The sequence below is a fragment of the Schistocerca cancellata genome, chromosome 12 (assembly GCF_023864275.1).
Source record: "Schistocerca cancellata isolate TAMUIC-IGC-003103 chromosome 12, iqSchCanc2.1, whole genome shotgun sequence".
Taxonomy (NCBI): Eukaryota; Metazoa; Arthropoda; class Insecta; order Orthoptera; family Acrididae; genus Schistocerca; species Schistocerca cancellata.
In genome coordinates, this window is record NC_064637.1 from 153,262,353 (window position 1) to 153,286,346 (window position 23,994).

Consider the following 23,994-nt stretch of genomic DNA (forward strand, 5'->3'; position numbering starts at 1 on the left):
CCCTTTCTTTCACTACCGACGCTCAGATAGTTTCTCTTTGTCAATGGAAACAGAGGTAGGCAACTCACGTTCCTTCACATTACTGTGTTTCAAGAACTACCTGATCACAAAATGAACAGAAAATAAGCAATAGGTTACAGATAATACTGAAGAATTCATTCCAAAAATTTATGTGGAAATCTTAATCTATATTTTCTGATTCTTGTCAAGTTCTCGAGGAAGAAATTGGAAAAGTGATAACTTCGTTGGTGAAAAAGGAAATCTGTTATGGCTGGAACTGAATTACTAATTTACAGTTTCAGAAAATGAGATATCTCTATGTAGAGCAATATACTTAGATCAGCTGTTGTTTATGTGAACTTCTGCCACTAGAGAAATGGTAATCCAATACTACCAAAACAACCAAAACAAAGAGAGAGAATGAACATTCAGGATGAGGCTGAATTATACACACAAAGTTTTAGATATTGATCTAGGTGGTTATCTGATTGACTGAAAATAATGAATCTTTAATGTCCTGTACCTCATTATACATTTTTGTGTTAGTTCTATTTTTAACTGTACAGTACCTAGAATACTTGCACAAATTTTTCAACTGACTCGGGTACTTCCTGTTGGCAAGACAGTTAAATACCTTGTTTCTCCCTTTGCTACTAGCACATTTAACTGTGTTGTCAACGTTTTCTTTACAAACATCACATGTACCATGCTGTATCACATGTATTTGTATTGCTTCAGAGTTATTCTGACTGCAGAACAGTCCCAGTGGTAATATGGCAATGAACATCATTCATTAATTTGTAATGAGCCAGTGGAGAGTATGGGTACCTTACATCAAAACACTCCAAAAGAATTCAGATCATCCTCAAAAGTGTGTCAGCAGTGTTTTGACTCAACTTGCATACAGTCACTTTCATCCATATATAACTAATTAATGGGAAATGAAATAGCATAGAATAAATATTGTCTATCTACATTGTAAGAGATTTTATCACAATAACCTCAATTCAGATGAAAAATGTTACTCAGTCTCAGTATATAGGCAGTAGTTTTGTTATGAAGCAGAAAAACAGCAGAACATTGAATTTCTTGGGTGATTTCATTCCTGGTGTGATGTCTTTCCCATGTTTTGCAACCCTGCCAAACTGCAGAGAACTGGCATGACCAACAGTGCTATACAAGCATGTGTGTGTCTATGTGACTGTCGTTAATAATGCTTCAGATTTTAATACAATTGCAACTCAGAGAAATGTTGCTGCTTCATCTGGAATGAAATCTAGAATCTTTTCTAATAGCAACAAAAGCATCAATAATGAGCCGAATTTCAGTCATTGGCCTTTCCTGTGTGCTTACAAATTGTGTCCTGTCTGTAGTTCAAGCACTGTGCCAGTTTCAGACAACTTGTCTACATTCATTCAAAACAAGCCTTAACAAACCAATTCCTGGGTGTTATGTATCTAACATTTTATTTTGTTTTCCTATCATTGTGTTATATCTGGCCACTTAGTATGTTGTGCAGGAAGGCACATTGATCAGTTTTCAAGAAGGAACCCATATATGGAAATGTATGGCTTGTGCAGAGGAGAGTGCCGAAAACTGATATGGGTTTGCATTTCGCATTACGTCAATAAATTCAAAACAAGTAGTACATTTTGCTGTCTGTGTTACAAATGGTCTTTGAACTGCATACCTCCTATATCACTGCAGAGCCTACATTGGTGATTCTGAGCCTCATGCACAAGAGACAATACATGTAGTTGTCTTTGAACTATTTCAATCACTCCATGGACCCAAGCAATAATGTCCTCCACTGATGTTACAACTATGCCTTATGCCCTACTCTTCATAGTGCCCCACAGAAAATAGATGAGAAGTGTCAGATCTGACAACCATACTGACCACAGAAGCAGTTCACCCTAATCCCTTGATTGGGACATGCAACGCTGAGGTGATTCCACACACTGACATTGAAGTATGTGGAAGCTCTGTCATGTTGCTACCACATGTCCATCCAAACATTTTGTGTCACTTCATTCAATAGCATATGCATCCTTAATAAATGTGAGGTAAACTGGTTCTGTTAGTCTGTTTGGCAGTAAAAATGGTTCAAAATGCTCTGAGCACTATGGGACTTAACATCTGAGGTCATCAGTCCCCTAGATTTAGAACTACTTAAACCTAACTAACCTAAGAATATCACACATGTCCATGCCTGAGGCAGGATTCAAACCTGCAACCGTAGCAGCAGCATGGTTCCAAACTGGAGCGCCTAGAACCGCTCGGCCACAACAGCCGGCTGTTTGGCAGTAGATATGGGCCAATGATATTGTCACCAATTAAACCAACCCAGATGTTAATACCGATTCTGTGTTAATGATGTTGAATCACCTGCGTACATGGATTTTCATCCATTCACACATGCATGTTGTGCAAGTCTAATAACCATTCATTAATCCATGAACAGCACCTAGCTCAGAAAATATGACTGGAGTATGCATTGTTGTAAATATCACTGCGTAAAATATACCTGTCACGTGTAGTCCTCCTTCCATAATACCTGGAATTCCTGCAGATGATACGGATTGAGCCAGAGTTCATGGACAACATGCCACATGGCACTTTTACCCATGTGTAGTGTCTGTGCCACCCACCATGTGCTGGTGGCTGGGTCCTCTTCGAACATCGTCAGTACACCTGCCTCCAAATACAGTGTTTGAATTGAACGTGGATAACCCACATCACATTTTGGCACCTACTAGGGCACAAACAGTACACTGGGGATAGTATTTGCAAGTACAAAGCACAAAGTGCTACTACTTTATGTACAATGGACACACCTGAGGCAGAAACTTTCTGGCTTCTCTGAGGCATCTCTCAATGGTTGCAAACATAAAATGATGTGGGGTATGTCCGTCTGGAAAACCTTTCACATACAATCTTGCAGCAGGTCTCCCACTGCAGTCTGCTTTGCCTTATGCAACCACCATGTCAGTCATTCCCGCAGCTTGTACTGGTACATGTTGCACTGTTGTCAACAATGTTACTGCACTGGCAGACCACACAAGATCCACAGTAGAATGCACACAAGGGTTGTGTGTTGAGGAATGAAGTTTATGTACAGGAACATTATTAGCCTCAGGCTGTCCTTCCGCAGTACACAGATGACTAAAGGGTTCCATACTTTCTGTATTCAGACACCAAAATGAATTGGAACACGCATTGCTTTTTTTTTTTTTTTTTTTTTTTTTTTTTTTTTTTTTTTTTTTTTTTTTTTTTTTGGGGGGGGGGGGGAGCGGGAGGGGGGGCATCCTGAATATGATTTATAAAGCAATTTCACAATCTAAAATTCTCTTCTTAGAATTTTGTGGTCCTTTTTCACTCTGCCATAACAACTTGAAGGAATCTTGTCGTTTACAGGATGAGCAACTTAAGCCATTAACCTAAAATATTGCTGAAACCACTGAAGATATTGAAACAAAGTTTTTACATCTGATAATATATAAAGGAATGATTATTTTGCTTGATAATCAATGTTGATAATCATTTTTATAGCATTCAAGAGCCCTCAAAATGAAGAGTGCACTGATCTACATCCACTTCCAATTATGTAATCACTGCGAAAAAGTCTATGGTTGAGAATACTTCCTCCACTGTACACAAATTGGGTTTCCCTCCCATCCCTTTTTCACATAGTGTGTGGGAAGAAAATTGCTTACATATCCATGTGTGCACTGTAATTAATCAAATCTTATCTTCACAGTCCCAATACAGGCAATATGCAGGGGATGTAGTATATTTCTAGGTTCCTCACTTAATGCTGCTTCTTGGAAATTCCTAAGTCGGCTTTCAAAGAATAGCTGATGTCTAGGTTTTTCAGCATCTCTGTGATGTGATGTTTCATATGATTTGCAGTGAAACTGTAAAAAAAAAAATGTGGGAGGAGGGGGGGGGGGGGGGGGGAGTGGGAGGGAGGGAAGGATTAGGACTGTGTTGAATATTAAGGACAAGACTGTCATCAAAAACATTCTTCTCTATTACCCATATAATATGTCCAAACAGGCAGTCCAGTAACATGCCAACAGCCATATCAGTATACTTCACTTTCTGAGGGCTTTCAGGTGCCATTAAATTCCTTTACTATATTTTTTTTAAATCACAGCTGCTGGAATATCATCATCATCTTCATGCTCATCATCACAACCAACAACAACAACAATGCGAATGCCTTCATCATCAGCAGCACCAGGAACAGTTTTCAGTCACCAGCTGGGTCTGTTTTGTACATAAGCCCACCATTTTTCTCCATCCTCCCATCACCACTCTATCACCACCATGTTCCAGTCCTCTCCTTTTCTCCAAATACTCTCGTCCACTCCTTCCAGCCAACTATCCCTGGGTCTTTTACCTTGAAGGTTCAGTTCATGCATATTTCTTGGTATTCTATTATATGTCTGTACCACTTAAGCCATGCCTATTCTATCCACTCCTGTTAGGCTACTTCCTTTGCCACCTCCCTCTCTTCAGTTCTTATTCTGACTATACTGATACTATATACAGGGTACCCCAGGACGAATGGTCAATATTCAGGGATGTAATGGAAATTATCGTTTGAAGCAAAAACCTTTAAATGGATATCCACCCTATTCTGAATGGTTTCTGTGACAGAACACATTTAACGTATATTGTTATTTATTTTCTGTGTTATACACATGTACAACAGTTAGTAAACATTATAACAAGCTTTATGTGAAATGGGTATAAGTTTTCCGCATGTAATATTCAACACACACATGTTCCTGGGACACTGATACACGCAGAGTCACCGTGTGCTGGTAGTACAACTACATTGCACCATTTCAACAATGTGTTGCTGTTTCTGTGCAGGTTATTGAACTACATGCTCAGAAGAAAAATGGGAACTTGAAAGAATACCTGTTTCACGCAATATGCTAAAAACTCTGGTAAACAGTCTACAATCAGGAATTCGATGTGTCAGGAAGTGCCAACGGTATTCTTTGACAGCAACAAGAACACCACCATTGCAGAAGCCATAAACATACTCCATATTTCCATATTCTTCATTAGTGTACATATGTAGCAAGTGTGGGTATGAACACAGTTAACCAATGCTTGTCTCTCAATCCCTTGCACTGTTTCACTCATGATGCAATGTGGACAGCTGTGCATTCAATGGGCTAGTTTACTGGCAGAAAGACATCCTTAACAAAGAGGATGAAAGCAATGATATAGATTGGGTTAGAATAGAACATCAAAGAGTTTGGGTGGGTAAGACACATACATGCACACCATAAGCCCAAAAACAAATCACATCACTAGCCCAAAACCAAATGTTCATTAAATGTGTTCTATCTCAGATACCTTTCAGAATAGGGCATACATCCATACGAAGAGTTTTGCTTCAAATGCACGTTCCTGTCATATCCCTGAATATTGACCACCCCTCTTGGGACATCCATTATACAGGATGAAGGAAAGAATATGGTTATAAGGTCACAGCAGGGTGGGCGATGCTGAAACAAGCAAAATTTTCCAAACAACCACTGGTCAGAAATGCTAAGACCATGAAACAAAGACAGTCAGTGATGACTGTGCAGAAGTGTGTGCATTTAAACTAACTTGCCATAACTACTACTTGTTATGCTACAAAGTGCAGTTACCAATTAAATTAGCTGAAGACAATGGTTTCAGCTGAATATCAAAGCTAGGGAAACTAAATTCCTATCCATACCTGGTTATATTCGACACAAATTTTTTTGTGTTTTTGCAGAAACAGTACTGCAGTAAGGCAGTCAAGGTGTGGTGCTGTATGGTACAATGTTATTAATAATAAAAGCTGAAGGTCACATATCTTAATTTCTGCTATATACAGAGAGCATGGATGAACTTTTACTCTAACAAGTTCAGTATATCAGTAAATGTGATCAAAACACTCAAACATATTTGCTTACTGGACAAACTTCAGCATGTTCAACACTGACAGACTCTGTTTTTTGGTTGTAGCTCTATATAATGCACTTCCAACATAATGTAAACTGGAAAATTTTGCTCAATTCAGTATTCTCTGTCATACTCTGACCTTATTTGTGTTTACACGTAAAAACATCATGAGCTGTGACTGCACAAAAAAGCTCATCCCTTTGCATATCATCAGTAGTTATAAATCTCATTTCAATATTTTTGGACCAAATGAGGTGGTGCAGTGGTTAATAAACTGGAATCATATTTGCAAGGAAGGTGCTCAAAGTGCCTGTTCAGTGATCAATCTCTAATGATCTCATTGTGACAATGAGGCCCTTAATTTTGATTCCTATTTTTCAAAATCTTTTGTGGTTCTGGAAATATCAGAGGTAAACTGTTCAAGTAACTCACACTGTGTATTGCCGCAGGTGCTCAAAACTTATGTTACTGCTTTATGGATCTGTCAAGCAAGCTGACTCTTTTTTCCAAATTCTCAGAAGTTTTACGTAGAGAAACTTGCATCTTGATACAAAGCGAGTGCTTGTCTGACACACATAGTCAAATGAATTAGAATGGGGTGATTTTACTGGGCGATGGCATGGCAAACTCTCCTCTTACATATTTCTTTATTTAAATGTTCATTATCTTTCTAAATATTAGAACACTGAACCACAAAGAAGCATGATACCTCAGAAGACATGCAAAACTGTAGTTGCTTTTGTTGCAAAGACAAAAGTGTGCAATATGCACTGAATTACTGTATAATAAAATTTAACATATTGAAAATGCTGTTAGGTTTCTCTGTGTGTCTATTGAACATCTTCTCGTTAATTTGTAATGCTAATGAACAAACGGAACAGTTCAAGTTCCTAGGCATTCGGATAGATAGTAAGCTGTTGTGGAAAGCCCATGTTCAGGATCTTGTTCAGAAATTAAATGCTGCTTTATTTACCATTAGAACAGTATCTGAAATAAGTGACAGTTCAACATGAAAAGTAGTCTACTACGCATATTTTCATACGCTTATGTCGTGTGGTATTATTTTTTGGGGTAATTCTTCTGATTCAAAAAGGGTATTTTTGGCTCAAAAATGGGCTGTTCGAGCTATATGTGGTGTAAGTTCGAGAACCTCTTGTCGACCCCTATTCAATAGCCTGGGAATTCTGACATTGCCCTCACAGTATGTATTTTCTTTAATGTCATTTGTTGTTAGCAATATAAGCTTATTCCCAAGAGTTACCAGCTTTCACTCACTCCTTAATTTGGTCCCACGGAACAATAAATAAATAAGTAAAATTGGGTTTAAATTTACAGGAAGAATATCAGACCTCATTGTTGTTTTCTGCAGACTACAAGAATAAAATCTTCTCATTGGCTGAGCTGCACCAAGTCATATGTACAACCCAATCTTTAAATGACTTCCATTGCATCTGTCATCAGATGTAAATCTTATATCGGAGTTATGACTGTCCTCTATAGTCTCTATAGTGAGAGGACAGAAAGCTTATGGGATGTAACAATGGGAACTTGGCAATTTGAATATCTGTGGAAAGAGTATTAGCAGTAACAAGATAGTGTCACCTGTAATTCTCTCTGTCTAATTAATTAAAAATAATGGTGACACATCCATTGTCCCTCCATCAATTGTGACCTTTTTTGGGATCGTAACTAGTCTCCACACATACAGTAGCCATTGCTAAGCAACATTAAATGAGTTCCCTAAAGCCTCACTTTAAGTTATTTTCTCAAATTTCAATTAATTTTTTTAATTAATTCCTACTGAGAAGTAATTTGGACAACAACACAGACACGGAGAACCAATAGCTGTGGAAGGAGGAGTTAGACAAATTCACAATGCTAAGGCATGACTATGCACTTCTTTAGCAAAAACTCAAGTGATCCCAAAATTTGGATTTTCTGCTGCTGCCATCCACCAAACTGTGCAGATGAGGTATCAATTTCATTCGTTAAGTCAAAAGAAGAACAGTATTCAGAGACAACAATAGTGACTGCACATGAAGAAACTGATGTAACATTGCATTCTTGACATGTTTCAAATTCAAGAGTTAATTTCAAGGACAGCACAAAGCATCTATCTATGTTAATGAAGACTACTGTGAGTAACAAGTCTTTATGAAGGAGAGCAGTTAATTGGATAGACAAAAAATCTACTCACCATGCAGCAGCAGGAAACACATATATAAAAGGCATTATATTTGCAAGCTTCTGGAGCCAGTGGCTCCTGCTTCTGATAGAAAGACTGAAGGGGAAGGAAGAGGAGCAAAGGAAAAGAACTGGTGGTGTTTGGGAAAAGGTGTAGAGTTCAGAAAAGTCGTCCAGAGTCCCAGATCAGAGGAGACTTAACAGACGTCATGAGAAAGAAAGACTCCTTCTCATCCAGTCTGGTAAGTCCCCCCAATTCAGCGTCCTAAACCTCGCCAGTCCTTTTCCTTCATCTTGCTTCCTTCTCCTTCAACCGTTCTGCCAGTAGAAGGAGCCACTGGCTCCAAAAGTTTGCATAAATAATACATTTTATATGTGTATTTTCCTGCTGACGCTTGGTGAGTAGATTTTTTTCTAGCAGTAACTATGCCAGCATCTTCTGGCTACTAGTACCATATACACTTATAAGCACCCAGCTACTGATTTCCATAAGTTTCCTGTCCTCTTCTATATATGGAGGACAACATCAAAAACCTAGGAGTGAGTTTTACCGTGGGTGACGGTGGCAATAGTCTTCACGAAAAGCTTAAGTTCTAAATCAAATTTCAAGTGGCTTTGTCACTGAGAAGATTTTGTCCAACAATTATTTTAGCTTGAGCATCTAACAGTAGCTGCCATGGCTGATTGCCAGAGTAACAGATCAGAAGCATTTTTGCAGCTGTGGCTGTGCTGTGAAGCTGATGTGCTGACCCGACATATTGCTTCCTCCAGTTTGCAGGAAAATAATAGAGAGTATGAAGCTCTGCTTTTCTTTTGTCTTGTTGCAACAGTCATCAACTTCAGTCAAATTAATACCAGCAACTCATCTGAATGATATAATTGGATCACCTATACATATAGGCTGTAACTAAAAGTTGTAAGTAACAAATGAAAAGAAAAGGGCCATATCTTGTGGACATGAAGGGGGAAATGGAATGGCACATAGATCTGCTGACATTGAAAGAGAGGAGCCAATGTTCTACTATTTCCAGTCTTTAGCAAAATGGAAAGCAAATGTTAGGTGAAACTGAAACCTATAAAATTTAAGAATGTGCTACATTAAGCCGATTTGTTCACCAGTAATATATGGGCACTCTAAAGCAAAAAGTGTGAATTGCGTAAAGGTAATAACTTTGAAAAAAAATCAAGAAATCCTGCTTTTTTCAGACAGTTGCTTTCTCTGGCTAATAATTTGCCTTTCTAATTATGCTAACTTCCTCCAAATCTCGTTTATTGGATCTACTTGTTTGCTGTTTTCCATGCCTTGCACTTTACAAATTTATCTCGATCAAAATGCCTTGACAGATAATTTTTCTTTTACATCTCCACACCCTTCCCAAGCCTGTCGTTTTCTCCATTTAACCTTCAGCTGTATATTACCGCCTGGTTATAAAATTCAGATTTCGATACTCAGCTCTTGAAACAACTGTCAATCCAGTCCCACAAAGCACATAGCTTGGTGTTGCTTTCTCATCACATTTAGAAGAGAATAAAAATTACTAATATATTTAATTTGCACCAGAATCAGTAAAATGTCTCATATACATGGGGCAGACAGCTGTGTTTGATGAAAATATAAAGCACAATATAGTACTGCAAAACAAGCCAGAAAATGACAGAAGTTTGACCCTAAAAATAAATAGTTTAAGGTATAAAGTGCCACAACATTTTATGATGAAAGGTGCAAACAAAATGCGATAACTGTTTCACATTGTTTCTGGTGTGCACTCCTTATTGGTATAGTAAACATTATGACAGTCATTTTAAATCATACATTTAGTAAACCAAAAACAGAACTTAGAACAATGTCATTTCATAAAATTTTGAAATATCTCTTTAAACTCACAGTAAAAAAAATTGCACATCACATAAACACCACATATTCATGAACACACCATACACACATGTACAAGGGTCCTTTCATTTTAAAGTGCCCAAACTTACCTTTTTTTTTTTACTTCAAGAAAGCAATACTACTGTTTTATTACAGTACCTTCTGTTGTGCAATGCCCACTTGCCGTGCTTCAGAGAGTAGAGTTAGGTCAGTATACTTCAGGCATTAGAGGCCTATCTCTGACCACAAACTGCTTCTCAGAAAAGGCTCTCAATGCGCCAGCTTCTACTGCTGCTTTACAGCTTTGCTAGTGCATTTATGCATTTGACTTATTTAAGGTTATGAGCTTTTAATTTCTAGGCAGTCTGCTTGTAGTGTAAGTATTGCAGGTGTTTATAAATATTCCATTCATACTGGGAGCTGCTTAAGTGACATCATAATTTTATCTCAAAAGTGATAAACAATTTTAAAAATAAACATGAATTTAAATGCACAGGTATAAACAGGTTCTTAAATTAATTGATGTTCTCTTCACATGACATGTATCATATTCATCTGACAAAATTTGATATTTTAAAAGCAATGAAATATCAAGTCACAGGAATGGTTTCCACTTCTTATGTTCAACGTATAAACATGAATGTTTCTCACAATCTGTTGACACAGATCATCTTACAAAAAGATTACTCCTTCTCATTGCCTCCTTATCAGTAAACTTTTTACAGAACTGCAGGATATTTTTTGTGCTACTAGCTACACAAAGGGTTGGTTTGTGTCCCGCAGACGTGGGTGTAACTCCAAAGCATGTGACATATGAGGGGAGGTGAAATGTTATTTCTTCCATATCGATACTTACCTATATTTAGTCAATAATACTGTGTGCTCACTTGTGTATTCATTTTACAGTGAATGTCATGTGTTACAAATGTAGATTCAAAATATTGCCAATATACATTAATTTAGGTGTCAATAACATGCAGAAATTCTGTTTCAGTAATTTTTATTTATTCTTATTATCATCTTTTTTGAGCATTTGTGAGAATCATTTGAAACAGACTATTGCCTAGGTTTAAAGAAGGGCAGGGAAGGTAGGATTAGAGGGAGGGTGGCTGTACTGAGAAAAGTAGCCGGCCTGAAACGACTTGTCAAAATAGAAAGCTGAGCTCAGAGAGGTCAGAACAAGATATTAACCTGGCACATGCACTAAAATCCAGAAATTACAAATAATAACAAATACAAGAGAATATATATCGTAAACTGGAAAGTTCAGAATCCCAGAAGACACATTACAAAAAAGTAACAAAATTGTAAAATCTCTTCCCCAACAGCAGATCGGTTAACAGGGGATATGATTACCCACAGGAGGCACACAGGCTCCACAGTGATGTGACATGCTCTTTGTGAGAAGATGGTTCAAGTACAATTCCAGATAAACAGAAATCCTGAAAAGTCATTGCTTTGACTGATAGACTACACTTCATCTTCCCTATGCATTCCAGACATTCTCTCATAGGGCATAGATCTGGAAGCACCAATGATGTGCCCATGAGGTGGATAGTGCCATGCATCCAAGGAGATCCTCCAGCAGATCAGCTTGACGAGCAAAGGCTTTACCATCCACAAAGAAGAACCCTGTACCAATTGCCTGTTGGAATACAAACAAATTTCTCTGAACCTCCAATAAACATTCGATTGCTTAACTCAAAATCCTGAGATAACTGTAGCCTCTGCAGTTACTACTGGATTTTTCAAGCAGTGAAATCAAGATACCCGAGTTGCTATTCTTCACCAAACTATCGCAAACATTTCCTGTAGCTCATAAATAATGCCAAAGCATTGATACATTGTGACACATTCAGTATTTCACAATGCTGAAACTGAGATTTACATTTTACCTTCTTGATGGTGTTTACGAGCTCTACCCTGCAAAACAAGGCCTAAAGTCTACCTTTGCAATGTTACATAGCAATCCTCACTCTGCCCACAATGAAAGTGCACACACAATTGAGATCTGCATGTCTACTATGTTGTTTCCTCTTTCTTTGAGTCTCTCATTATTCACAGCAGAAAATACTCTTTTTCTATATAACAGAAAATTCTAGTTTATACACACTAGTGTGTGTGTGTGTGTGTGTGTGTGTTACTCATGCAAAACCTTATCACTTCTGTCAGCCCTTGCAATCCTTGTCTTCTATTCTAACACTGTGTTTCAGTTCCTTTACATTATCCAGAATGAATCTTTCTCCAGCACAGTTTATACTGCAATGAAATTCGTAGACTGATTGCTTGCTAGACTGGGTGTTCAATCTCATTCTTTGGCTTTCACTGGAAAATCCCTTAAGAACTGAGACACCCATATTAACTGCATGGTAGAATCGTCCAGACACCATAAAGGAGGTAACACATAACACTTAGTCTCACTAATTCTGTATGTGCTGCAAACTGCCTTTTCAAGGCTTTGGCCCGCAAGTCCAAATCTGACACAGTTTAGATATTGCAGAAACGTTTTCATATCAGAGAGCAATCCCTATTGATATGGCAATAATTTTTATTTTGTTGTTGGGTATGCTTTCTGCCATCACAAACATAATTTGCCCTGTGGGATGAAAATTCTATATACCACATATCTGTGAATCATTTAAACTTTGTTCTGTGTGTTGTGTCTCTGGCGTAGAGTCAGTGATTCAAGCAGACATCTACTTAGACAAATGTAGAAAACCATTTATGGCAGCTCAGTAGAAAACAGAGATATATGAATTTCAATTTTTTCAGTATTCTGCCTGTCATCTAATTTCCCATTCATACTATATCATGCACACGTAACCTTTTGCTGTTATTCAGTCTATTAATATTCTTCACTTACCTGGCCTTATTGTCTTTCCTAATACCATACTGCAGTTGACATGGGTCTAAACTACCTTCTAAATGTGATTTTTTTTATTTTAACACTAAAGTAAAAAGCATACTTAACAAACATATATGTGTACTGACTGCTCAAAAAATTATTTACAAATTAAGATACAAACTAAATCTCATTCTTTTAAATTATATGTCTGGTAAATTCAAGAAAAAATATTGCTCTCTTGACAAGTCATAATTCAAAGGCTTTGCATGCATGAATGATTACTCCCACAAGAGTCTTTGAATTACTACTTCACAAAGAGAGACTTTTGTTCACTCACTTCTATCATTTCCCAGAACATCTTTCCGTCTAACACCAAGATAAGTGAAGGCTAATTGTACTTTTTGCTTTCTAATAGTGGTATACTTATACTTGTTAGCTATCTCTTAAGTTTTGCTTTCAGGGATACATGACTTTCTACTCATCCCATACATTAATGCAAAAGATGCAGGTGATACTGACAGCAGACAACAATCCCCATTTGTCAGAATTTCAGAGTGTTGGGATTTTTACCTCCAACTCTGGAAATAAGAATTTTAAATGTTATGTGGTAATCAATCAGCAAGTCAGTTTTACCTGTAATCCAAGTAATTCAATAGCTTTTATTTTTTAATGATTGCTTTACACTAGTTTGAATCAATAATGGACAATAGTCCACACAAGTCACTCACTAAGTTCTGGTAGTTGCACTATTACATAAAAAATTAATAGTTAACCTGAATGATGTACTTATGCAGATGCTGCTCTTAAAGACTGACAGTGCAAATTTGAGTAATGAATTCCAGAAGTGTCTGTAGTGATTCCACTGTTGTGGAAAACATTATTTAAAACTATACCATCATTTGATTTGTGAAAATAGCCTGATTGCATTGTGGAGACAATGGATGAACTATCTTCCTCTCACATTAAGTTAAAATCTTCTCTTACAATTTTCAGGCCTCAGAAAAGTAAAATTATTGCATATTGTGCGTAGCATTGCATTGCTGATTTATAATTATTTTTAGAAATGTCTACTGTTTTTGCTGTAGAGATATATAGGAATTCGATCTTGGTATCACTGAGTTATAACTGCTGTGAGGGTTTCAGAGCTTCACATTAAAACACTGCTGGCACCATGCATATACATCTCTTACTGGACCTACCTTCACCATGCATGTTACACAGAAAAGAGAACAGAGGAACAAGTAGGGATGCCATCTGCACTTGATGCATTATACTAGTAGAGCATGCAGCAAAGTGGCATGCTGCATGGAACAAGTGCTGATACAGCACACCACTTAAAATTAAGGTGCCTGCAAGCATGTATGTTCTATCTATAGTTCTATTTAACTTTATGTTTGCAAATTATATTATAGACGAAATAAGGTCAAACCATGGAATATCCAGGATGGAATGTAACATTATGAAGTAAGGTCAGTTTGTTAAGTATGACATCTGACCATAAATGACCTTTGAAAATTTTCAAGTGCATTTGACACATTTTTTTTCCAAACCTCTTAGCACAGTAAAGCATAAAATGAATTCTCATTTGAACAACAATAAGAAAATTATAATTTTACTTCAAATATTTAATAACTGCTAGAAAACAAAAAATTGCATGCAAAAATATTATAAACAGAAAATCAAGTATGAGATATTTGTTTAAACTGTGTGTACATGATGTATTTCCTACCTTTCTCAGGCACTACTGTATTATCTCGAGCACAATGGCGAAAATCTGTAAAAACACAGCACGAATGTCACTTTTAGTGGGATGTGTGCTTTGAATTAGACCACGAAGTGCTCAGATAACTCAGCAGTAAGATCATCTCTCATGAAATGCAGGAGACTAGGTTTGAGTCACTGTTCCTCACCCAAGTTCAGTATGCCACGAACACGCAACTCTGATATCCCCCCCCACCGCCCATGTGGAAATTCTTCTTTGTCTTCCTCAACAGGTGTGATGTGACTCTTTAGTGCAGCATTTCTTAAACTGTGTTCCCTGGAACCCTGGGATTTCGTGGACATCACCTGTGGGTTATGTGAAACTAACATGTCTTTTTTCTTTATACTCAAGAAAGTAACTTAAAAAATATTAACATCTCTACAAAATTAAGAAAAAGTAGAACAACAGTTAACTGTCACTTTTGCTTACTAGTTGGAATAGTTTGTATGAATGCAACACTGGCAGCAAAGAAGTCTGTATTGATCCCTGGGTGCAAGAAGCTGTGTTGTTGCTTTTACTGTTTGCAACTACTTACACAAGCGAAACAGGCTTACCAGCTTACTTGTTAACAAAAATAAATATTGCAACAGACTTGATGCCAAACCTGCCATGAGAAAGCTTTAATTCATAAAGACCAAAATTAAATATGCCAACAAAAATAAAGCCCTGAAATTCAAAAGACTGGATTTCACTCCTAAAGTCAGCCTTTGGATTTTTTCTGTAATGACTTCTTTCACCTCTGGCCTTTTTGTGCATTTCTCATATCTTTTTTGCTTCCTTATCTCAGGATGCTTCCTTATCTCAGGATGCTACTCAGATACAAGGTAATTTTCATAAATGGGAAAAATTGCAGGAAATGGCGCCTGATAGGATAAAGGAGAAGAACATGCCAAATGGACATATGGCTGTAATTGCATTCCAAAGTTGCATTGACAGTGTAGGTTTCAGTGACTGAAAGCGCACATGATAACACACCAGCTAAGTGGAAATTTTCTGTCTGTACTAGAGTTTTAGCTCTGCTCTCTAGATAGCTATAATGGTGTCAATGATAGTGGTGCACTAGTACATCAGTACATGGGGGTATCTGCTTCACTGCTGTTGTCAACTCCCTCTGGTGTGGACGCAAGTCGTGTAGTGCAGTGCTGAGAGGTGATGGCTCAGTATACTATACAGGAACAGGCCAAAATAGTCTTTACATACAGACAGGCAAATGGCAATGAGTGGGAAGCAGCATGACAGTACAAGAAAAAGAATCCTTGCCTATAACAATTACATCATAAACTGTCTGTGACAGTATTCCATGGTTTGTGTGTGACTGGGATGTTTATTGGAATTGATAACGAAGAAAGGCAGGTGTGTCAGGTATAGACAAAGGGGCACTCGATAAATAACGCAACACTTTTTCTTTTCTGAAAGCAAGTTGGTTTTATTCAGGATTCCAATACACCATATTATTCTTCACTCTTTTGGCTACAAAACTCTATTTTTCAACTTAATCTATGTGCAATGTGACAGCCTTATGCCACCTTAACAGGGGCTTGTTTGCCCGCATGTTTCCACAGCACTGGTTGACATCAGAGCCAATGTCTTGCTGCATCAATAATCTCCCCCATCAGTCACATAGTGCTTTGCGTGGGGTGCATCCGACACCTCTAAGGCAGTGTCAGGGCATCCTTCATTGGGCTAAACAGATGGAAGCTGGAAGGTGTGAGGTCCGGGCTGTAGAGTGGATGAAGAAGAACAATCCAGTGAAGTTTTGTGAGCTCCTCTTGGGTATGCAGCCTTATGTGAGCCTTTAATTGTCATAGGGAAGGACAAGTTTGTTTGCATTTTTGTGGTGACGAACACATTGCAGGAGTCACAGCTGTGTGCTGCTGACCAGTACATGGGAGACTGGACAGGTTTGTGCGACCTTGTTGTGGTGATGTCAGACACTTTGCTCAACCATCTACCAGGCTTTTGTTCACTGCCAGGTCTCTGTAGACATTCTGCAAGCACCTATGAATATCTGCAATGCTCTATCTTTCTGCCAAAAGAAACTCAATGACATCTCTCTGCTTGCAACACACCTCCATTGCAGACACCATTTTAAAGGTTATATATAGTGCTGTCACCTATCGGGACTTCATGAAACTATAGGAACTGAGTTTGGAATGTTCCATGAGCTACCACAACAAATTTCATATTTTTCCAACTGGAATTGGCTGAGATAAAAAAAATGTGTTGCATTACTTATTGAATGCCCCTCATGTGAGAGCCTTGGCTGAATTGGTGTTGAACATTGTAGCATATGGCCCTGGTATCAGCACCAGATAGGTGGCTCACCATCATGAGGTAAACCAGGCAACTGTGTGGAGCATTCTCCTTCACATCCATTACATGGGACAGTGTCTTCAACCTTCACAACATCCACCTGTGTAGTATGGAGAATCGTCATAATGAACCATCAGCAAGACCATCTCCTGGTTCCAGTCATCCTACACCCAAGGGGTATCTGTAATTCCTGCAGGTGCACTGCCTCCCTTGCTGGGAGAAGTGTCTTTGATGGTAAGAAGGCTAATATAACCACTACATGATGGTGCTCCAGCACACTTTCAAATTCCTGCACGGAGGCATCTCGATAACATCTACCCTGGCCAATGGATCGGACAAGACGGTCGAGTCCCATAGCTGGTCTGGTCGTTGAGCCTCAGCCATTTAGATTTCTACTTGTGGGGACACCTGAAAGAAGTTGTGTGTTTCACACACATCCCAAACATGCATACACTGCAATAACACATTCCTGTTGCCTGTAATGCTATTCACTTGCAGGATGTCGCATTTGAATGTGTGATCCGTTGCTACCACCTCATGTTAGCACATGCTTTAGAGGCCCGTGGGGGTCATTTCGAACACCTTACCCAGTAGTGTCTCGTTGGAGGCTGATGTGTGTTGCATTGGACTGTGCAGATGAGATGAATTAATACATGCACACCATGAATTTCTGCCCATATGTCAATACAATCTATTTGCTCTTTAGGCCTATCTTCTTAGGAAATGTTTCCTGCAGTTTATATCCATTTAGCAACATCACCCTGCATACAAATGTCACCTGCCATAACCATTTGTTTGGCTGGAATTTTTGAAAGCAAGTTTTGCACAATATTTGTAAATTCCCAACTAATGTGTGTGTGTGTGTGTGTTGGGGTTTATGGGTGCTCAACATCGAGGTCATCAGCGCCCCCCAACTAATGTGTAAGACAGAGGTGCATGATGTCTTTATTAAATCCAGTGGCAATAGTGGCACCTCTGACCATTAGATGACGACCTGAGCTGACAGCTTAGTTCAACTTCTGCATACAGATAACACTGTGTGTGGAAATAAAAAATCCTGTCCCTTAATCATTCCACATTGAGTTTATCCTCTCTCTCGAACTCCTCACCCTCTTTAAGAACAGACTTTTCTTCACAAGACACTCTTTGTAAGCAGCTTTCATCATTTCAAGAATTCCTGAACATATTTTCCCTATTTTTAAAAGGAACTTCATCACAACCCTTTGGTTTTCAAAATCAATCCCCCTCCGTTGTGATGATAAGAAGCTATGTGTGTATAAAAACAGAATGCACTCAGCATGATGTTGTCTAGGAAACTGACTGCAGTTGGGAGAATTTTCGTGGAATGAAGAAACACAGAATTACCAATGCCAGCTTTCCAATGTTGCTCCAGTGCTCACAATATGACCAATCTGTCAACTTTAGTATCATACGTCATATTTAAACTGAACCACAGCAGAATCATCGCCACCCCAATAAAGAAATATTAATTATCAAAAGCAAAATCAATGGAATTGCTGAATAACAGAAAGGAAAGGCACTCTTAGTTGCTTACAAACAGCGAAGGTCTAGACGGGAGCCCCTGTCCACCAACACATTTGCTCTGTTAGTAAGTTTTAATGCCTATTTCAGTGTAAGGCATAGGATCCCTTATGTTGTGATCAACTGTCATTTCCTTCTGATGTGAAGGAAACACTGCTGTATTTTAAAACTGTTTTTCAGCCACGCTTCCTGCCATTAACTGTGTCACATCTAAAGTCATTATAGAAGTGTGGTACCATTCAGGCACACAACTCATCAAACCCAAAATGTCCTATGAGCTATAGGCACCATTCCTTGATCTTTCAGGTGTTTGCACTTTTCATCTCCATACTCATTCACAAAGATGGCTATTACAGTAAAGTCAATGCACTGCTAAATTTTATATACAGTACATGTATTCTCAAGGAAAGCAGTAGTATCGACCTTGGACAACAATTTAGAATCTGTACTGTTATGATAGAATCCCTCATAGGATCATTGTATCTCCACAGAGAAGGGCCATACACTCTCCTGAATTCAAGCTTTATGTCCTCTGCACCTCATATTCCTAAAGCATCGCTGCCTTATAATTTTTTTGCATTCGTTTTCCTTTTCCATAATTTGCAGTGCTGAACTAAGTGGCAAGGAATGATTCTCTGTAGGTGAAGTTGCTTCTAGATTCATCAGTATATTATAAGAGTGTTCAAACAAGTCCTCATTGTCAACTTACACGGCAAGAACACTTAAAAATACACTTGAAGAGAAGAAATTAGTACACTTATTACTTGCTCTGATCAAAAGGTCAACAACAATGTTGTTAGTCAAAAGAAAATTTCAATTAGGAAAGATACTGCACTGATTACTGAGGCTGACTTGGGATTGAAAGCCTTATCCTCTAGCCTGCTGAATGTCCCGCGGACCTGTTCGAGATATACCGGCACACGTTTCTCAGATGTAATTGTGGCCAACCCAGTACCTACTGGATGGCAAAATTATTAAATCCAAAAATGAGAATAAAAACGAAAGTCAGAATTTAAATTTATCTCCCCTGCGTGCGATGCCTATGTCGCATAACAGACAACCACTACGCGTTATAAGAAGGTCGTGATAAAACAGCAAAGCCGTTGTTTATCGTTGACAACTTTCGTCTCCTGTGAACTAACACTGAAATTCAGTAAATAATGTGAATTATAGAACAATTTGCACACCTATATAAAATGAGATATGATTTTTCTGTTGCACTGTAGCATAAATAATGATCTAAAAATTGCTTTCAACTTAATGATTAGCAATAATTTGTTCAATACAACTTTATGATACTTACATATAACAGCGTCTCCTGCCAAAAAGCGTAAGAGGAACAAGCATGATACAGCGTAAGCAACCGAAAACTTTATACATAAAATATATGCAATATTGAACAACGCGCGCATGTGTTTGAATTTAGATTCAACATTGGTTCCACGAACAGCGATATAATTCGCATATCGATGGCACACTCGCATAAACCGATAAGATTCGATAATTGTAAACCCGCTGTCTGCATCCGGATATAACATTTGTAATTAATTTATACCACATATAAATGCTTTTGGAAACACCAATCGCATTTTTCTATCGCTGTCGCACAGAAGTGCGAAAAGTAACGGCCAATGATAGTTGTTCTAAGAATACGATTATTCTGAGGCCAAATTCCTCACGATGGTTCTACAGATTGTTAGTAATATCACAGTCTATATTCTCTGTGACGATTTTTATTACAGCAGAAGCAACAAGAATGCACCGACTACATGTAATACATTATTTTTCTCATGAAATGTGGCGAAAAATGTTTCTTTTGAAATTCAGGTTATTTCGTTATTCAACGTGCCCATTTTTGCACAGTCTAACATTGATACCATTTTACAGGTGATTAAACAATATTTCTTTCCCTATTCTTAGCAAGTTGAAAACTATTTTTCTCTTGGAAATGGAAAGAAAAGTTTTGATACCGCCCGTAACATTCATAAAACTAAATTTTGTAAGTAGTATGAAATGCAGCAACTAAAATCAAATCATAAAGATAGTGAGGGACAGAGAAGGATGGCTACATCAACAAGGCATTCCTTTTGTATCTGCTGCAGCTGCTGATGATGCTGATGACTGTGTCTATAAGCTGCATAAACTAAATAAGAGACTACTCCAGTCTCTTGGATTTCCCCAAGGCAGTGGCAATTTTTGAAATCTATAATTGCCAATTACCCTTACTGCCATATCCACCACTCATGAAACTTAATAGGCACGATATTCTTGATAATACTGTCTGATGCATAAATACTCATCACTGCAACCCTACAGTTCTTCTCCTTTACTGTCTACTTTTTAAAAAGATAACTTCTGGTCATCACCAGTATTCTCTCAAAAATTTACAGAGCTTAATGTTATGTGCATTTGGATAACTGAGGAGAAATAAAAAAATTACAGTTTCTATCATCACATGAGACAATAAGTTTCCATTATTATATAGTGAAACTTTATTAGTTACACTGGTATCAGCCACTGCCTTGAAGTCCACTAAAAATGAGTGTCGTCTTAGTATGTGTTCCACATTCTTACCACCTTTGTTCTTACAAGTTCTCCTGGAGTGATAATTCTTTCACACATTTTCTCTGGTGTCTACATTGTACATGTAATGTTTGTTCTGAATGCCAAGTCCAAAACTTTGGCAGTACTGGTATTAAATTGAAGAAACCAGAATTCATATATGACATGTCTAATCAAATTTTGAATGTAGACAGTAATATATTCCAGACTGAGAGGAAGATAATTTGTTCAAAAACTGTATGCTACTCAAGTAATATTTATTTTCAGATATTTTGTAACTTAAGTCAAGCAGGAAATAATGCGACTTATTTTCAAAGGTAGTGAGTGTGAAACAGTTTCTCGTGCACTGGTAATGGAAAACAATGAATTACATGTTCAAAACAATGGACTTCTGGAATTTTGCCAGATGCTAATGATTGTTGCCTTGTTCTCATTAATAACACATTTTTTAACCACATGAGCATGCATGTTATCTAACAGGTTGCCACAATTAATTACCCTTGTTTTTGTTTTCAGTTGCAGGAAAGGTCTAATTCAAATGCTTTGAGGTTTGTTGCTTGCATTTCTCTCGGGCTAAATGTATTGGTGTCGCATGGTATGTGCAATTTTCAGTGCCTTTGCCTGCTTGCAAATTCCCTTACTGTGGTCTGTAGTGAAAAGTAAATAATAATGTAAAAAATGCACCTCAGGAAACCCTGAATGTTGAGTAGGAGGAGTTCTGTATTGTTGGACATCCCTATGGGATTCAATTCCTCTTATAAGTTTCATTTGATGTCTGTCACTTGTTTCAGAGCACTATAACTTGATGTGGAAGCAATGCATGCCGGAATGGTATGGAGTACTTACTGATACTACGTCATTAAAAATTAGCAAATTTAAATTATGAAATAAAGATAAACATAGATTCTGTTGTTTGTTGGAAGCACACTGAAAATTTATTTTTCTTTGATGCAATTTTGTTTTAGTTCCCAGATATACATGAAGCAAGAGAATAGACAAGGTTTTGAGTCATATGAGTCATATTTATGAACAGATACCACTGAAGAAATGGTCCCATTCAATTAACCATCTGTTGAAACAATATTGAATCCTAGCAGGACAGGAGTAAAAAAATAGAAACAGAGGAATGAATTATATTCAAATGTTTAGCTATTTTGCAAGTAGCCAGAAGAGTGTTGCTATATTAGACAATAGATATCTACTTTTTGATCGTAAAATGGTTTTTCTGCTCCAAAATGTAGGAAAATGACTGGCATAATTGTCCTGACTGAATTCTGCAATCAGTGCACTGGTTTTTTGCCTTTGTTCTGATTCCTTGCCTAAAGTACTCTATGGACAATCAACAAAAGTTGTTGCAGGTGTCCTAATGGAGTCTCCTTGTACCGGGAACTGCACTGTAGAAGTCTCTGAGTAACTTAATTGTTTTAAGAAATTGGCTTTTTTAGTTTTTTGTACCTTTCCATGAAACAAACATTTTTACATTATGTTATAATTCAAATTAATGTCAAAAAATGAGGAGGTAAGTTCTGGTAGAATATAAATTATGTAGGAGTAAAGGAGGCCATTCACCAAAAAGCAGAAATGTTGAGTCCTCCACAGGCACACTAGTTTTGTTATCAATCCTTTTCGAAGCTACAGCTCAAACATACACACACACACACACACAGACACACACACACACACACACACACACACACACACACAACCACACACACAGATGCCTCTGACCCTACATAATGCCAGAAGGACAAAGGGACAGACATGTCACAACATGTTGACAAATCATTACTCCTTCCTAGATTACCAAAGTGGTCTGTCGTCAAGCCTTTCTGGTCATATTATGTTAGTGACTTCAAGGAAGTGCTAGCACATTTTGACGCTTGCCAAGACACAGGTAATGCCCTTTGTGATCACTTGTAATGTGAGTTTAAAACTTCGAGAGATGCTTTGTCCACTGATATATGACTATTTTCTCTGGGGACTGGGTAGAGCTATCGAGTGGAAATTTATGACACATACTAAGGTATGTGGTTCCTTCATTGTGTACAAAATAGAAGATTCTAAGGCAATGCATTGACAACTACTGCAATTTATTTCAGATACTTTGGTAATCAATAACTCACTTATTGCCCATTGCAGGTGCCTTCCACTTGACGTAGCAGCATAATATTTAGCAAGAGATGAGAATTAGTAGCAATAGTTATGAAAAATTCCGAAAACTGTTAACTTGTATTAAAATTCTTGTCATTTATATACCGACTATTGTAAAGCTCGGCCATTACATAGTGTGAATTCTCCAGGGACTGATTGGAGATATTGAATGGAAATTTATGTTACGTACTGAGGCATCTGGTCCCTTTGTTGTGTATAAAATATAAGGGGCATTCAAAAAGAAATGGTCTGGAATGTGCAAACTGGTGGCAGAAGGGTAATATTGTGGCGTGCGTAATGAGGTGTGGTTCCGACTACAGCATGGAAGTTGCCACATGACTATACATAGCTAGCAGCAGCACGCATCAATTATCCATCACTGCCAGTCGCATTGCATGGGGGTGGCAACAGAAGAGCAAAGAGCTGTTCATTATATGACAGCAAAAGGAGTAGGAGGAACGGACATTCATCAACAAATGTCACAGGTGTATGGCGAAGACTGTATGTCCCTTGCAAGGGTCAAGGCATGGCACAAGCGCTTCAGGGAAGGACAGGTGTCGTTAGCTGAAGATGCACGGCCTGGAGCACCACACTGAATTACCGATGACATTGTCCAGCTGGTAGATGCACTCATTACCCACGACCGCCATGTAACAGTGAAAGCCATAGCCGCCGTGGTTGGATTGAGCGTCGGAAGTGTTCACACTATCATAAAGAATAACTGCTCATGTACAATTTGTGTGCCCAATAGGTGCCCCCACAGTCTTCAACTACACCAGCAAGCATGTTGAATGGCCCACTGTC

General features: G+C 38.0%; 1 protein-coding gene across 3 annotated transcripts in view; it reads left to right on the forward strand.

Annotated features, from left to right (window-relative positions):
- Window positions 1-23,994, forward strand: part of LOC126109889 (uncharacterized) — a 287,852-nt gene that overhangs the window by 245,879 nt on the left and 17,979 nt on the right. Inside the window, exon 8 of one of the 3 annotated variants that reach the window (XM_049914978.1) lies at window positions 21,556-21,587. The exons of the other annotated variants lie outside the window; for them this stretch is intronic. Within the exon in view, the coding sequence (XP_049770935.1) occupies window positions 21,556-21,572 (17 nt within the window). The 3' untranslated portion in view covers window positions 21,573-21,587. The remainder of the gene's footprint in view (window positions 1-21,555; window positions 21,588-23,994) is intronic. 3 annotated transcript variants of the gene reach the window in all.